Here is a 16,529-nt window from a genome sequence, read left to right on the forward strand (position 1 = left end):
AGATTGTTTTGTTTTAGTTTACGTATTACTGGTGATTTTCTGCAGTCTAATAATGCTGCACCATATGTACAATTTAAAACAACGAATTTTTATGTACACCTCAAAAATTCCTCCAGCATCTTGCACAAGAAACATATTTTCATGACATCTGCGTGGCGAGCTACCAAGCTTTTAAACCTGAAGAAGAATTGAAAAAAAAATATCAGGATGGAAATTGAAGCAATTTGGGAAGAGGAACTGATACGTGTTAGTGAAAATTTTATAACAATATGCCGTAAATTTTTCAATGCATGACATCATTTCCAACATCCCACATTTTAATTGTAACTGTCAATGGAATTGTACGAGCTTATTTCATTCCATAGCTAGCAGTTACAGTTACGCGGATGTTGCATCCAGTTTGCTGACAGACACGATCTTACTTTCTGGCACGCTAGCCTCCACTCCTCAGCTGTGAAAGGCACTATTTATCCTCAGGATGATGGACAAACAAAAAAAAAATCATCTGTAAATGTTTGCTAGTAGCCAGCAATATGTCTTGGATTTTACAGACTCAATGACCAATTTATCATGAGATAATTCTCACCACTGCTGTGCCTACATGAACACTGCACAGTTCTAATTATTACAACTTCTTATTCTTATTATGTTAATTCAACACAACTCATAAAAACCTTTGGACATCAGGATAACAACTTCATTAAAAATGCAAATGTATGGAAAACTTAATGAACAATTCAAGTATATATTTTATTTAAGATTTAAAGTAAACTGAAAAATTATTACTACATCACAAAGTGCAATAAAAATAAAACTTTTACAATTACATTAATTTTATATATACTGACATTAACAACACATGTGAGACAATGTTTACATTAGATAACATGTAATGTAACTTCTCTTTCATTGCTTCCATATGTATTATCAATGAACATCTGCAGGTGTAACGCCATATTTTATTTCAATAGAGTATGAGTTTAACTGTAATTTTGTAAAATTATGTCATGAGAAAAATTCATCAGATTGTGTGGTTACATTGACCATATTACATATCTCCATCCTGCAAAATAAATTCCCAAGATGCAGATTAATGAGCCCACGGTGTGTGGAAATCTTGCATCACTCTTGAGAAAGAAATGTTTCAAAAGCATTAAAAAATTAGTAAGCATAAATTGCTCTGGACATGAGAAAAATAGTTCCACAGGTTATTTCTTTAAATCACCTATAATTATTGTTCAGGATGACTTTGCTGCTTGACGTCTTTTCACATCCCAATTATATACACGTGCCATATTTACTTCTGTTGTTGTGAACTGGTCTCTGAAATAAAATGAAATTTTTAATTTATACTGGGTATGAGAGAAAATTCATTTTTAAATAGCTCTAAACAAGTGGTTTTATTAAGTTTGATTCTGTGAAGAGACACGTCAAGAAGTTTGGATGTAGCCAGGGAGTGGGCTCTGGGGGCTGAAGTCCCCTCTGAAATTCGACAAATGTTTCGTGGAAATTGTGTATAGTTGTAATTAATTTTACTTCCTTAGCAGAATTAATCTTGTATAATACAATTGAAACCTATTGAGAAATTCATCTTCATGGCTTCTACCCTGCCCCCTTTTTGGCATTTAGATGGCAGCTGCTGATTAAAGACGAGCTCCCCAACCACCACCACCACCACAAAAAAAAAAAAAAAAAAAAAAAAAAGCATAAGTTTGTAGCATTTTTTCAGCGTCACAAAAGTTTATTATTTATTTTTTTGATTAGTACTCATTTGAGATAGACAAATGACAGAAATTAATCAGTAATATATTTTACGAGGGGCATGTAAAAAAAAAGGGCCGATTGGTTATTACAGAGAATAAAATCAAGCGAGAAAATTTTCATTTCGATGCTATATAAGTGCATACCCTGGCTATTTTTCTACATACTCACCATGACGCTCCAAGCATTTTTGGTACCGTGGAACAAGTTTCTGCAGACCCTCTGCATAGAAATCTGTCACCTGGGATCTCAGCCAGTCGAGAACTGATGTCTTGAGAACTTCATCATCAAAACGTTGCGAAGCAAGTCACTTTTTGAGATGAAGGAACAGAAAGTAATCACTTGGAGCATGATCGGGACTATATGGTGGGAGATTAAAACGTTCCCATCGGAATTTTTGAATTGTCGCAACAGTACGGTCAGCTGTGTGTGGGCGGGCATTGTCATGAATAAGCAGAATTCCAGACCGTAACATTCCTCTTCGCCGGTTTTGGATGGCACGTCGCAGATTAGACAGTGTTTGGCAATACACATCTGCTGTAATGGTTCGTCCCGGTTTCAGGAATTCCAGGAGGATTACACCTTTTTGGTCCCAAAACATGGTTGCCATGATTTTGCGAAGTGATGGTGTTTGCTTGAATTTCTTCGGTGTCGGTGGACCGGAGTGACACCATTGCATGGATTGCTGCTTCGATTCACCAGTGACACATGATATCCAGGTTTCGTCCCCAGTCACTATGTGAGAAAACAAGTCATCCTCATCCTTCTCCCCGGTGCTGATATCATTCTTTCATCTTTGTGTTTGTCAACATTTTTGGCACCCACCTAACACACAGTTTGTGATAACCCAGATTGTCCATTACAATTTGGTGCAATATTTTATCAGACACTTCAGGAAACTGCGATTGGATCGTAATTTCTCATCAACATGTTGAACAATGTCAACTGTCAGAACACTAGGCCTGCTGCTCTGCCCATCATCATGAACATTTGAACGTCGTCCTTCCCGAAAAGCATGGCACCATTGTCTTACCTTTCCTTCACTCATTACTGTAGGTCCGTAAATGGCACACAATTCCCGATGAATGTCAGCTGTATTTTTTGAATTTGAATTAAATTTTTTTGTGTGCATTAGCACTGAGGCTATTTTGCACCCGTCACACTATACGGGGTCCAGCCACTTATCATAACAAAAATAAAAGCGTGTCTGAAAACTAAAATTTCTTTACCTTGGTTAAAAGCTGAGGCTAAAAATGGCGCTCAGCACAAACAAGGACAAAACACAGGACGACACAGAATTATACTGGCCATGGGGCCAGTCGCCAGAGCCTCATTAGTCTGCAGTCCAGGGTGTACTATGTGGAAGTGAGGTTGACTATTGGATGCACTACATGGAAGGAGCACCCCTTACACCCCGAATGTCAGCTGCACTCAGTCCTTTTGTGTTGAGAAATCTAATCACCAACCTCACCTTGCATTTGGCGGGATTTTCTATTACAGCAGCCATTTCAACTTCCTGCTACTCGCACGTACGGACCTCCACACTGAGAAATATACCTCTGTTGCAGCTTCATCAGTGTTGCCATCCCTTTTTTTTGACATGTGCCTCGTACTTCATTGTCTATGACTGTCTACCAATGCTGGGGCAGTTTTTTGATTGAGGAAATAATCTGATTTGGGGTTAAAGAAGTCGTCAAGCCAAGTTTGAAGAGAATTTTCGTTCCCAAAGGAGTTTTTTTGAAGATTGGTGGTTTAAGAGCTGAAAAGATGGAAATCAAGGGTGCAAGATCGGGGGGTAAGGAGGATGTTGAATAACCTCCCAACCAAACTCCTGGATAGCAGCTTTTGTCATGTTAGCGGAGTGTGAGCGTGCATTATCGTGTTGCAGCAGCACTTGATGCAGTCTTCATGGCCTACTCGATGATTTGTGTTGTTTTCACTTTTCACTTGGAATGCAAATGTAGCATGATGGTTGAATGGTTACAGTTCATCACATATCCTAATTCTCGGGTCGACTGTTGTGGATTAAAGTGTTTAAACTGTCTTCATTCAATGAATCTTCCTGAACTCAAGTCAAAATTGCAGTCTTTAAAATGACAAAATGATTTTCATGCCCTACTTTCCCCATTGGCCACCTCCACTTCCTTTGCTGCTCTGTTAAACTCAGACATAAGAATATGCCGGAAGTGTTCATTTTTTCCCACTTGGCACTTATTGTTCTTTAGCCCACAAATAACATTGTCTTCCTTAAAATCAGCATAATTCAATGCTCCAATTGATGAACGTTAAATGATAAGCAAACTTCTAACACTGCAGTGTTGCCATACCAAACACAAATGCTACAAACTTATGCATCAACCCAATATAATGTCATCAGATGGCAAGAAAGAATTTAGTTAGCATGTTTAGGTTGCGGAAATGAAATTCACATGCAAGTGTGCTAAGGTGTAGTGTGTCAAGGTGATCCAGAAAGAACTGAGCTCTATGGTAGATGATGGCGATAGACCAGTGTTGCGATGTGACCGTAACACACAATGGAGGCTACGATCCAGAATACAGTCATAATATTATGATCAGAGTTCATGAGGATCATAATCCAGCTCATGTGAGACTTGCTAGCCTGGTCCAAAATTCCCAAAATGTGAGAATTTAGCAAGTTGAGGCTAATGGACCTAAAAACACTCCACGTAAAATTTTGGATCCGAGTGACATTTTCCGGGCCACGCCCCACGCGATTTTGTTTTTCTCATAAGGATAATGCGTAGAATGTAGGCATTCCCACCAAATCTTCTTTATGATCAAAGGGCCAGATCACTTTAATATTTTTTTTTAAACTTGAGCTCAAAGGTATGCAGAAGTTCATGGAAGAGTAGGTCACAGATTATATACCCCTTGAAGGAACAATATGTTGGAAATTTATATGTAACATTATAACAAGATTATGTTAAGAATATAGTGAAAGCCACAACTTAAGCACTGGCCTAACAAATGTTAGTAAAAAAGTAAAGTGTTCCCCTGTGCATAGCACCACGCCATGAAGGCGTATAGGGGGTGTGGGGGTAACGCCCCACACTTTCTTGATCCGGTCGTGAATGGGGGTGATGTGATCAGCATCACGCCCCCAGGGTTTCCCCCAGGTACCCATGTTATTCGACGCTGGGTGGGCGCCGGGGCCGCTTCCATCGTTAGAAAAGTTCCCAGATTTGAACCGGCCGGGGATCGAACCCGAGGCAAGTACTTAACATCATACTCATAAAGGTAGTATTCTATGTACAGGGTGAGTCTAAAGTCCCTTAAACTTAATCTCCCGAAGCCTCATGTGCCTGCATTCCCATTGAAACCGGTGCCTTTTGAAGCACATGTTTTTCAAACTTGCCGCAAAATACAAAAATAATCGTAGAAACTTTCAGCGAAAAATGCAGGCTCAAGCAGGACTTGAACCTGGGTCTCAGGAAGGTCAGGCCAGCTCGGTAGCTCAGTGGTGGAGCAATAGACCCGGGTTCAAGTCCTGGTCAAGCCTGCATTTTTCGCTGAAAGTTTCTACACAGTACATTTCCTGTGTGTGCCTAATCTTCAAAAATAATCGTAGCTCGAGAATTAATTGTCATAGAGATGACAAAAAAAAGGGCATTGAGAAATGTTGTATAATTATGTAAAATTTCAAACTTTGGAACTTTGCCACTACTTCCCCCCTGGACCCCTAATTGTCAGATGTTACTTAAAAAATATGCTTTTTATTCATTCTTACAATTAACCTTTTGGAACCCGACCTTCTTTCGCCACGTAAGCTCCGGGTGCCCAGGACAATTTTGAGCAAAATGCAGAGCATCATATGAACAATAGAACATGACTTATACCCCCAAAACAAGTGGTCTGCGTGCCACTGACTCGTTTAGAAATTTACGAAAGTCACATTTGTCAAAAAATCCATTGGAACAGGAGTACAAAGATGATGTCTTCTGTTCTTACCTTTGCTGCAGCAGCAGCCAGGCTTGGTCTGGAGCCATGACACGTTACTTGTGGTACTCCATAAAACATGGCTTCAGACACAGCAGCACATTACACGTGATGCAGCGGCACCTGCTTCAGCATTTGGTTCATGACCTGCACGATGCACATCTCAGTTGTTCTTGGGCCATCTTTGGGAAGTGACGGAAACCATGAACCTCGTACCGCTTAGCTTTTCTGCAATAAGATGGACCGGGCTGTGCTGCTGCTTGGGGAGCTGGAGAGCGAGTGCCTGGCCTGCCACTTGTCTCCAAAAGACTTAGAGAGCCAACTTCTCACGGAACACCAAGTGCCTCTCGTTGTGATGAAATGTCTTGAAGAGCAGGTAGGCGTTCAGGACACATTGGTCGAGTAGGTGGAAGAACAACTTGACAGTCCACTTCATAGTCTTACGTTGGATGCCATAGGAGTTGGTCATGCAGTCGGCCTTGTCAACGTAACCCATGTGGGTATTGTACTAGCATATAATAGCCGGCTTGAGTACGTTGCCATTGCCATCGCAGAAATTTCCCTCAGCTGGTGGCTGATGCATGTTGGTCAAGACGTACACCTCCCTTTTGTCTTTCCAACATATCACAGTCAAGTCATTTTTCACCCGAACACGTATGTCTCCTCTCTTCAGTTTCAAGTCTGCCTTTGAAAAGTGGGGTGGGAGGCCTTTTCATCGGGGATTGCTGCAATATCGTCAAATAGCTCTGGAGAAGAGAAGTAGTTGTCCATAAATAACTTATGACCAACTCCTTGCACCTTCCTCGTCATCGCTACAACTAAAGCGTGCATCGCGTTCATTGTCCTTGCCCAGATACACCGTCATGTCATACGTATATTACAAAGAATCACAGAGTTTATAGATCTTGATCCGAAACCTCTTGTGTTTTTTTTGGAATATACTGTTTGAAAATGACTTTGCCTTTGTACAAAACCATAACTTCATCAACTGCTAAATGCTCTGTAGGATAGTAGCATTTAGAGCTAAGCTCATTGATCTTGTCAAAGACAAACCTCATCTTCCACAGCCTGTCATAATTTGGATTTTGGTGGGAGGGGTCCTTGGTATTGTCCTCAAAGTGTAGGAATCTGATCAAGTGCATAAATCTGTTTTGTGAAATCTTCTGTCCGTAAAAAAGTGTGTGGAGGTAGGGTTTCCTAGACCAGTAGTCTCTCTAACTTGATCTTCGGTCATGTCCCATCAGTAATGTCAATCCAATGAAAGTCTTCATTTCGTCAAGGGTCATGTCACGTTCGGGCTTTGTCGTTGGGTGATTTGCAATATGTTGGTGGTAATACCTGTTGGTCTCAGTCACCAGATGCTGGAAGGTTTCTGCAGAAAAAGTCAGTGTAAAAAAAGTCCAAGGGTGAGGATTGATTGTCCATGTGTCCAGCCTTCAGTCCAGTCTGTCCTAGGAAAAGTTGCAGGTTGGGAGCAGTCCTACCGGTTTGGGGGGGGAGGTGCCAGTCAACAGGAGATACAGGAGGAGGGGAAGGGGAACATGTGTCTCGTCTTTGTGACATATCATCAGAATCATATTCTGATGACATGCCAGAGGGAATGTCAAGTTCTTCTTCATCCCACTCAGAGTCTGTATCCATGACACTGTAGGCACAAATGACACTTTCACATGGCACAAGTCACATGCACACTTGTCAGTTTGTGATGTATAAAAACCACCACACCACAAAAAATAACTTCAGCCACGCGCACACTTTGCGAGCCTCGCTGATGGATGTGACCGCTCTGAGTGACTAAAGCAAGCCAAATATTGCTCTTTCTTGCATGTGCATCACCAGTCTTTTTTTTAGACAATGCAAGTCACGTTGCAGCCACTTGAGAAAGACTTGTGCTCGACAACGAAGATCTGTTTTCGGGCGTGCCTAAATTTTTGCTTTGTTACAATGCATTTTCCTCAACCCCTCTCCCTCTGCCCTTGTGCTGACACGGGGAAAGTTCCTTGTGACCTCGGGTACCAACAAGCAAACTTTTCACCCATTGAGTTTTCAGTGGTGGAAGAAATGCATTGCTTTAAAACAACAAATCCCACCTTTGTTTGTCAAAATTCTTTTTTCTTTGAGAGGAAGCCACACAAAAATAAGCTGCCATTTTCCTGCCTTTTTTGTTCAACACCAAGACGTGCAAGAGTCATTATTCTTTAACATATGTGTTAACAATAATATGACAGAAGAAAATCGCAATTCCAGCCAAAAATAGCGACATAATAACGTAAAAACTAAGAGCATAACAAGGTATCTCAATCGAGAAACTTGGGCACCCGGGGGTTACAGGAAAGTATCTCGATGAGATACTTGGGCACCAATAGGTTAATATTTGAATTTTTCAAAAAATAAGTTTACCTTCAATTTATCCCATACCAACAAAAGGGTAAAAAAAGGCTTTTTCAAATGGCGCTTGTTAAAAATAGTAACAATGGATATATTGTTTTGTAATTCGAGTATGTCATACCTTCATAAGTATACTATGGATAAAAAAAGACAACTGAAATATGGTGTGTAGTATTCAACAAACAGCATGTTAATTGCTGCCGTGCACTGCTGGTTGATATATCGACCGTCCGTCCTGGAAATACAGGCATGGTTCCCAGATCGACCATCTGGATGCTAAAGGTTAACGTCTCCTATAAAATGTAAATGAGTTATGCTGGGTACAATTGGTAATGATAGAAACAGGTTAGGCCCAGTGCGAACCATAGTTGTGTGTGTCAACTGCATATTGCATACCTTTGAGGTCAAGTTTTAAAAAAAAATAATTAAAAGTGATCAGAGCCCTTGAGAGTCATAGAACAGATTTGGCCAGGATATATTCTAGGCATGTTATCCTTATGGGGAAAAGATACATGGGGCACGGCCGTAAAAAGCTATTTACGAGTAAAATTGTTTGGATAGACTGTTAAAAAAATGAATTTACCAGGCCACAGGCTCAAGAAGATTGAGAACCACTGGGAAATGGAATATGGCTGAGCTGTCACATGTCGTGTCATAATGCCTTGGAACAGCTAAAAATCAGAAGAAGCCATGTCGGGAGAGTAGGGAGCTGGTCAAACCAATGTTGGGTCCTGAATTTGGCTGAGTGGAGAGTGTCCACAAAATTAATGCTGAGCTGCTAACAATTCCCCTCACAAAATGGATTATGTCGAACCAAAGCTTAGCTTCACCTTGTCTATAAGTTCTTGGATAGTGACATGCCAGTTCTGGCACTTGGGTCAATCATGTCGTCGTTTCGGCTTGTTGATGGCCTGCCATAACATGGTTCGCTCTCCACGAAAGTGCAGCCAACTTCAAAGTGATTGTACTTAATTTGGATGATCTCATGGCATTGTCACCAAAAGCCATTTTCTCGATGGTTTCCACTTGGCTTATCATCAAGCATTTGGTAAAATTTGATGTAATACCATTGCTCAACTCTTTCTGTCACATGAATGTGTTTACCACCTCCTCAACACATGCTTCATTTGTTTTATACTTTTTGAATGGACCTTGTATGGTACCAAAGTTTAAAAAATCTATTTCGAATGTAAGGTTTCTACTTAAAAAATCTATTTCGAATGTAAGGTTTCTACTTTCATGTAACAAATTACTTAGATTGATTGATTGATTTGTTGTTTTAAGTCCACTTTATTCACAGAAAGGCTAATCAGGACAGGACCTACAGTTTAAAGTGGGATCCAAACCACTATGTGCCTCCCCAGGGTATCGAATCCGGGACCCCTTGATTACAAGGCGATGACGCTACCACTGCACCATCGGGGAGGCCCCTCAAATTACTTAGAAAAAGACAATTTGTTAACATTAGGTAATCCCAAGTTTCCTCTTTTGAACTCCCATTAGTTCAAAGTTTCTACATTTAATAGTGATAGTTTCATCACAGTATATAAAATTACAAGTGTAGATTCTTGGTTGCCTGATTAAAATCCTATACAGTGGCCAATGTAGGGTACTTAAATCTGAAGCTCAAGCATTTTGAGCTGTACTAGTTGGCTGCCAGGAGTAAAATATAACCAAGGGAAGGAAACAAATACTGTAGCCCCTCAAGAATTATGTTGAATTTTTTTTCTTAATCAACAGATTTTGATGTTTTATGTAATGTAAAGTTGGTTCCAGAACATGGCAAACACAAATAACATAGATATTTGATCCCAAAGTATGGCCTGCATAAGTAAATACCTACCATTTCGAAGCACTTTCTCTGCTTATTATTAGTGAAAACTGTCTTACTAAAATAGCGAAACAACACAATGAAAATAACTACAGTAGAGTCAAGCCAGGAACCAGTGTGGAGTCACAGTGCAGAGCGGGTTATCTTGACAAAATCCTGTTTCCCTGTTGGCTGTTTCTGGAATGAGAGTTTCAAAGGTTGCCGCTTGTTGCCCAAACAGGGGGCAGCGGTAGGTCTAATTGGCTGTTAGACTGAGAGTTCCTTCGTAGTAGATGCGGCAACAGAGGGTCACTTCCATCAAGGCAGTCTCCGTGCCAGATGTAAGTGCATCCTCACTGTACCAGTCCCAATCCTAACCTAACGATGTAAAATTATAGCTGCTGTTGTGGATGTTGGGTGCTATATTCACTGGTGTGAAGCCTTTGGGTTGTTCTGCTTCACGGGAACACACACAACACTCCACAATAACACATACCCGCAAGTTAAAATAACTGCAAATGTTCATAAACAACAAAATCTTCACAAACCATATTTTACTTTCTCGAGGGTGTACAGAGTCAAGCGTACTTGTTTTAAAAGATAAACTGGAAGCACAAGCTTTCAAAAGCAATTTGAAAGAAATATTTTGAGACAGCCGCAGCATTTTACAAACAAACTAGGTGGGCACCTGATTAGCAGAGCCTGAAAGAGGCCAAATAAAGGATTTCCAAAGTGGGAAAAGGACACACATACTGGACTAAGCATTCCTTAACCCTTAAACACATAGCATTACCATATGGTAAGGCTCAACATTCACACACTTTCGTACTAGAAGCTTGTCTAAATTGAGTGTGTAGGCAAATCTAGTGCCAGAAGTTGTTCGAGGATGCATACAGCTTGTGTTTGAGACAATTAGTTTCAGTCAAGGTAACAGCATTGTTGTGAGAGAATGTATTTATTTTGACCTTCGATTTTTTTATTCAAAATGTCATATGCTGGAAACTAAATATGGTGCTTTTATCTGATTGTCTTTCATTATGGAGTTGTGAATGTTTTCAGCATTTAGTAAACACATGTAATTTAAAACTAATTATGTTTTCTGTTCAAGAATATGAATCACTTGTTCAATTTTTGCTCATAACGGTGGCGTTACTATACTTCATTTATTCTATTATTATCGCATGTAAAATGAGAAATTTAAGTTTTATAGCCTCTTTCGTCTTTTGTATGGTTTATTTTTTCTATTGCTTATAATTTATATGTTATTTGAATATTATTATTATTAATAATAACAATAATAAATATAATAAAAATAAAAGTAATAACTGATGACCATTTCATGGAACATTTTGTACCTGTTTGGCTAAACTTTGTTAAGTCTGTGATCCCGTATTATGGAAAACATTCGCACAAGCTTTTTATTAGAGGTAAACCTATAAGATTTGGTTACAAAGCCTGTCTAGTGCTTGAAAATCTTCCGTGGATGCCTCACTTATTTTGGCATCTCTCAAGGCAAGAGTATAAGAAGATTCCACTGACATTGAAAACAAATTTAGAAAGCCTGCAGCCTCTCTTATGCATATTCTACAAGAATTTCAGAGGAAAAAAATTCTCCCAGCTTGGATTTGGATGGAAATTGCTCAAAACTATGTGGCATCATTTTGTGTTGCACCTAAGGGGGCGTGGCGGCCCATTACAACACGCAAGGAAGGTTTTGAAAGATGTGTGTTATGCTGGTGGTCTACCAGTAGTGTTCACATTGGACATGTCAAATATGTTGTTGGACTTCGCGTTCCATGTTTCATACGTTTCTATGACAAGGGGCTCCCCAATGGTGTAGTAGTAACTTCGTTGCCTTGTAATCAAGGGGTCCCGGGTTCGATACACAGTGGAGGTACATGGCACAGTGGTTCCGATGACACTTCAAACTCTAGGTCCATTTCCGATAAGCTATTCTGTGCATAAAGTGGACTTAAAAGTTCAATTCAAATCAATTCAAAGTTTCTATGACAATTGAATATTCAAGGGTGATATACAATATGTGAATATAGAGTAATCATTATGTACTAAATAGTTATCTGGATGGCTTTAGCTCAGAAAATGAGAGATTAATGTACAATGGATCTATAATATTTGTATTATATATAAAAAAATCAAATGTTGAAAGCAATTTTAAGGTTAATTGAGAAATTTCAAAGTTTTCAAAAATAAATCAATTTGTAGGGGTGAACGCATAGCGTTACCATATGGTAACGGGGCATAATTCGAAAATTTCAAATGAAAATTTTCAAAAAATGATTCAAAATCACTTATTAGTACATAACAGATATTAGACTAATAACAAGAAAAAAATTGACAAAAAATAATTCATGCGTTTAAGGGTTAAGAGGGAGAATTTGCTGAAACTTTAGATTAGTAAAGAACTGAAACTGAATTACAGACACATTAACAACTTTAGCAATCATTGGAATATTGAACATATATGTTAGCTATAATAAGTTAACAATTATTCACCCTTGTTTCAATATCATTAGTCACTTACGAATACAAACTGGTAAAATAATTTTACTATGTACATTACATGCAAAATACAGGGTGGTCCAAAAGTCCTGCACTATAGGAGTATGTGAAATGCTTGCGTGTGGACGCGAAGACTACTCGCACAGCGACGTCACAGGTTACATAAAAGCATAGGTGTACAGTGTGAAAATGAGGGACAAACAGCATCTTTGAGAGCGATTTGCTTCTGAGTGGCATGCTATTTTGCTGGACTTGGTGACCCATATCCTGTGAGCGATGGGTGACTGACTGCCTACAGTTGTGTTTTGACAATGGTAGCCAACACATTGAACAAATATTGTAATCCATCCTAAGGTGTGGGACTTTTGGGTCACCCTGTATATGTTTCTGAATCAAGTTCAAGTAATTTCTTAAATGTTTGCATAAACACAGGTGCTAATTAGACTGTTCTACAAATTTTCACTTTTTTTTCTGTTACGGAAAGGAAAGTAGCTGTTTCTTACTGAAACTGACCTCCTGAACACGAATATGCACTTCATTTTCCAAGATTAGCTTTTAATTTGAAGTTACAGCATGATTCATGTTATCCATAAGCAATGCATTGGTGCTTATTTTCAAGATGAGCATAATTCACGTTACATAGCAATTAATCATAAGCAATGTGGGCATAACTTGATAAACATATTAAGAGTGCCCGCAAAAGAAGGCCAGGGTGGCAATGAAGAAATTATTTGCCTGTACGGAGTAGTACCTTCACATCATCTGCCAGGTGATTCCATTATTGTAGCCGTAAGGCCAACAATTTGGCATTATTTTTAGGAAGTTCGAAGTCCCTGATAAGGTCATTTAATTTGGTCTGTGTTATATTGTGGTATACAAGATTCTTGTTGAAAAACCTGATGGTAAGGGACCTGTAGGAAGGCCAAGACAAAGATGGAGATATAACATTGAGATGGACCTAAAGGAAATAGGTAAAGGATGGAAAAGAGTGGATAGATCATGCCCAGGATAAGTATAGATAGAAGGCCTGTGTTGCTGCAGCCATAAACCTTCGGGTTTAAGAAGGCTAGAGAGTTAGTTAGTTATCTTGTGGGGTTCGCTAGCAGCCAAAGGTGGTGATATACTTCCCTGAATATAATGTTGTTGGGATGCTACATTGCCAAACAGCCACCAGTGTTGCCATATACGAAATCTAACACTACTCTGGAAACACTGTCCAACTGAATGCAAACTGGCCAATGTTGAGGGGATCTGAAACAGCAAGGGATGGTGTGGTATACTGGAATGTGACATACCAGACCATCAGTAGTGTTGCCACATATACTAGAGTTGAGCTGGGTAGCTTGAATGTGCTCCTCTCCCCATCTCCCTCTATTATGCCAAAAACGAGAGCCAATCGAACTATTTTAATGTCATTTCTGTGTTCAGCATCCTCAGATTAGTAAAGAATGGGTACTTTCATTTCTGTAACAAAATGTGTGTAGAACAGTGTTGTTAGAGATGAAATACCCTTTTTACTTACTTGTGGCTTGTATGTTTCCAAAACTGATGTTTGGTCTGTCACTGGATCCTCCTGCTTCAATAAAACCAGATTAAAAAGGTAATCAAGTAAAAAGTGGAAAAGAAAAAGAATAAAAGCCACTTCATTAAAAAGCAAACTGCTTCATAGTCATCAAGTGGCCGCGGTGGCTCAGTCGGTAACGCGTCTGACTACCATGCTCAAGGTCCCGGGTTCGATCCCCGGCCGGTTCAAATCCGGGAACTTTTCTAACGGTGGAAGCGGCCCCGGCGCCTACCCAGCGTCGAATAACATGGGTACCTGGGGGAAACCCTGGGGGGTAAAGGCGGTCAGGGGCGTGATGCTGATCACATCACCCCCACTCACGACCGGATCAAGAAAGTGTGGGGCGTTACCCCCACACCCCCTATACGCCTTCATGGCGTGGTGCTATGCACAGGGGAACACTTTACCTTCTTCTTCATAGTCATCAGCTGCCTTGCATTAACAACATGCATCACCTGCCCACTGGCTGCAGCACTCAGTACAACAAGTGACCTTTATCCTCTTAACTTATTTAATTTAACTTGATTATCTCTTTAACACTTTCCCTGGCCAACCGTTCTCTGGCGTGAGTGTGTTTTCATGCCCAGACACACGAGCTATCCTGCCGCCTAGCAGCTGAACACGTGCTTGCAAAATCTTTTGCAAGTGTTGAGGGAAGATCGCTCTTGAGTCATTGTTTTGTGAGGTGCAAGTCTATTTTTATCCCCATTGTTGTTATTGTGTTCCAGAGAACCATGTGTTTGCGGCAGACCAAAGGAAAGAAGAATGGCGTCTCGAAAGGGAAATCAGGCGATCAAGTTGCAGGATTTTGAAAGAGTAGAGTAGTGAATGAAATTTGTGCTGATGAAGAAAGTGAAAATGAAATCTACATTCCCAAACTTGATGAAATTCAAGATGTAAATATCTTCCAATAGATCAGACGAAAGTGATAGTGAAGATATTGTGATCTTAACCCCAGTGCATAATACACACATTGCATGGACAAATTACTAACTACTAAAATTGCTAAAATGCTAAAACTATTACATTATAAATATATGCTTTCATTGATCCAAAGAGAATAAATAGATCTTTTAGGTTAATTCTGTTTAAATTTCTCGCTAGGATTGAGACAGAAAGTTCGTAATCTTGCCACGAGGGAAAGAGTTAATGTGATTTTAATGTACCCAGAAGAAGGATCCAGCAACGGACCCAAAATGCTGGTTTTAGAAAGAACCTTATAAGCCACATGGAAGTAAAAACTGTATTTTACCTATATTAATGCAAAATATATACATATACATATACATAATACATACCTAAGAAAATCCAGATCATGATCTACAAGGCAGAGATTCTTTTTGGCAGTCTCTATGTTTTTGGAGAGAAGTGAAACGGCATCATCAAGAGTATACTCCAACATTACATTTGCCTGAGGGATAAAAAGAAATAAGCTAGTTACTTTCACAAGTAATTTGGAATTGGAATGGATGAACTTGCAAATGAAGAGACAGTATCATGGCCAAGTGCCTAACAAGATTTCTGTCAGATTTGCAGCACAGAGCAAATTTCTTTTCAGTTACTTGTTAAGAGTTCATTAAAAGGGGAAGAAAAATGGCACCATTGAAAATACAACCTTGGTGACAATGAAGTTCGACCAGAAAGGAATACGTGATTAAATGCACAGAGGCATAGGCGGTGGAATGGGTGACCCGCAGAAGTGACGCATGTGTGTAAGAGGAGGCGTGTGAGCAGGCAAGAATCGTGATCCCAGCATGTTGCACCGAAGGTCACGTAAAGAACGAAAACGGGGAACTATACACGTGACATTGAACTTCGACCAGGCACCAGGCCCATACGGAAAATTCCAGATAGTGGCGCATTCGACGGAAGAATGACGTCACGGACACGATAAAAGAGTCCGCCGTATATAAACGTGTGCTGTGCACCGAGGAACCGCAGTGCATCATCACCATGGCCAGGGGCAAACCTATTGACAACACCGTGAGGAGAAGAGTGGTGGAGTTGCAACGGGATGGACTCAGTGAAGGGGAAATAGGGCGCCAACTGAACTTACCCAAGTCAACCGTCCACTGCATCATCAAACACCACCAAAATACGGGTACTACAGAGCCAGGTAAGGCCCCCGGTCGAAAATGCCTGCTGAGCGTGCGTGACCTACGGATATTTAGGCGCTATATCCAGACCAATAATCATGTTTCTGTGGCCGAATTACGACTGTGGACTTGAGAACGCTTTCACATTGAAGTGTCAACCAGAACCATTCGCCGTTACCTACAGCGATGCGGTTACCGAGTGTACAAGGTGAAACGTAAACCCTTCCTTTCCATGTTGAACAAAGGCAATCGACTACGGTGGGCACGAATGTACCGGGGATGGACATTTCGGCAGTGGAACAGGGTTTTGTGGACGGACGAATCCATTTTCAATGTTGTGTACGGGAAAATACGGAAAACAGTCATTTGTCGGAAGGAGGAACAGAATGAAGCAAAATGGTATGCACGTCGGGTACAGAAACCTGCGTCAGTG

The 16,529-nt window shown here is 40.2% G+C and overlaps 1 protein-coding gene across 1 annotated transcript in view; it reads right to left on the minus strand.

Moving 5' to 3' along the window:
- Positions 1 to 715: 715 nt before the first annotated feature.
- The window catches only part of mgr (prefoldin subunit mgr), a 35,612-nt gene continuing 19,798 nt past the window's right edge, over positions 716 to 16,529 (minus strand). The window contains exons 4-5 of the mRNA XM_083137469.1: positions 15,299 to 15,411; positions 716 to 1,323 (exon numbers count right to left, since the gene is read on the minus strand). Coding sequence (XP_082993595.1) covers positions 1,239 to 1,323; positions 15,299 to 15,411 — 198 coding nt within the window. The 3' untranslated portion in view covers positions 716 to 1,238. The remainder of the gene's footprint in view (positions 1,324 to 15,298; positions 15,412 to 16,529) is intronic.

This window comes from Lepisma saccharinum, chromosome 16, assembly GCF_977018435.1.
Source record: "Lepisma saccharinum chromosome 16, izLepSacc3.1, whole genome shotgun sequence".
NCBI classification, from domain to species: Eukaryota; Metazoa; Arthropoda; class Insecta; order Zygentoma; family Lepismatidae; genus Lepisma; species Lepisma saccharinum.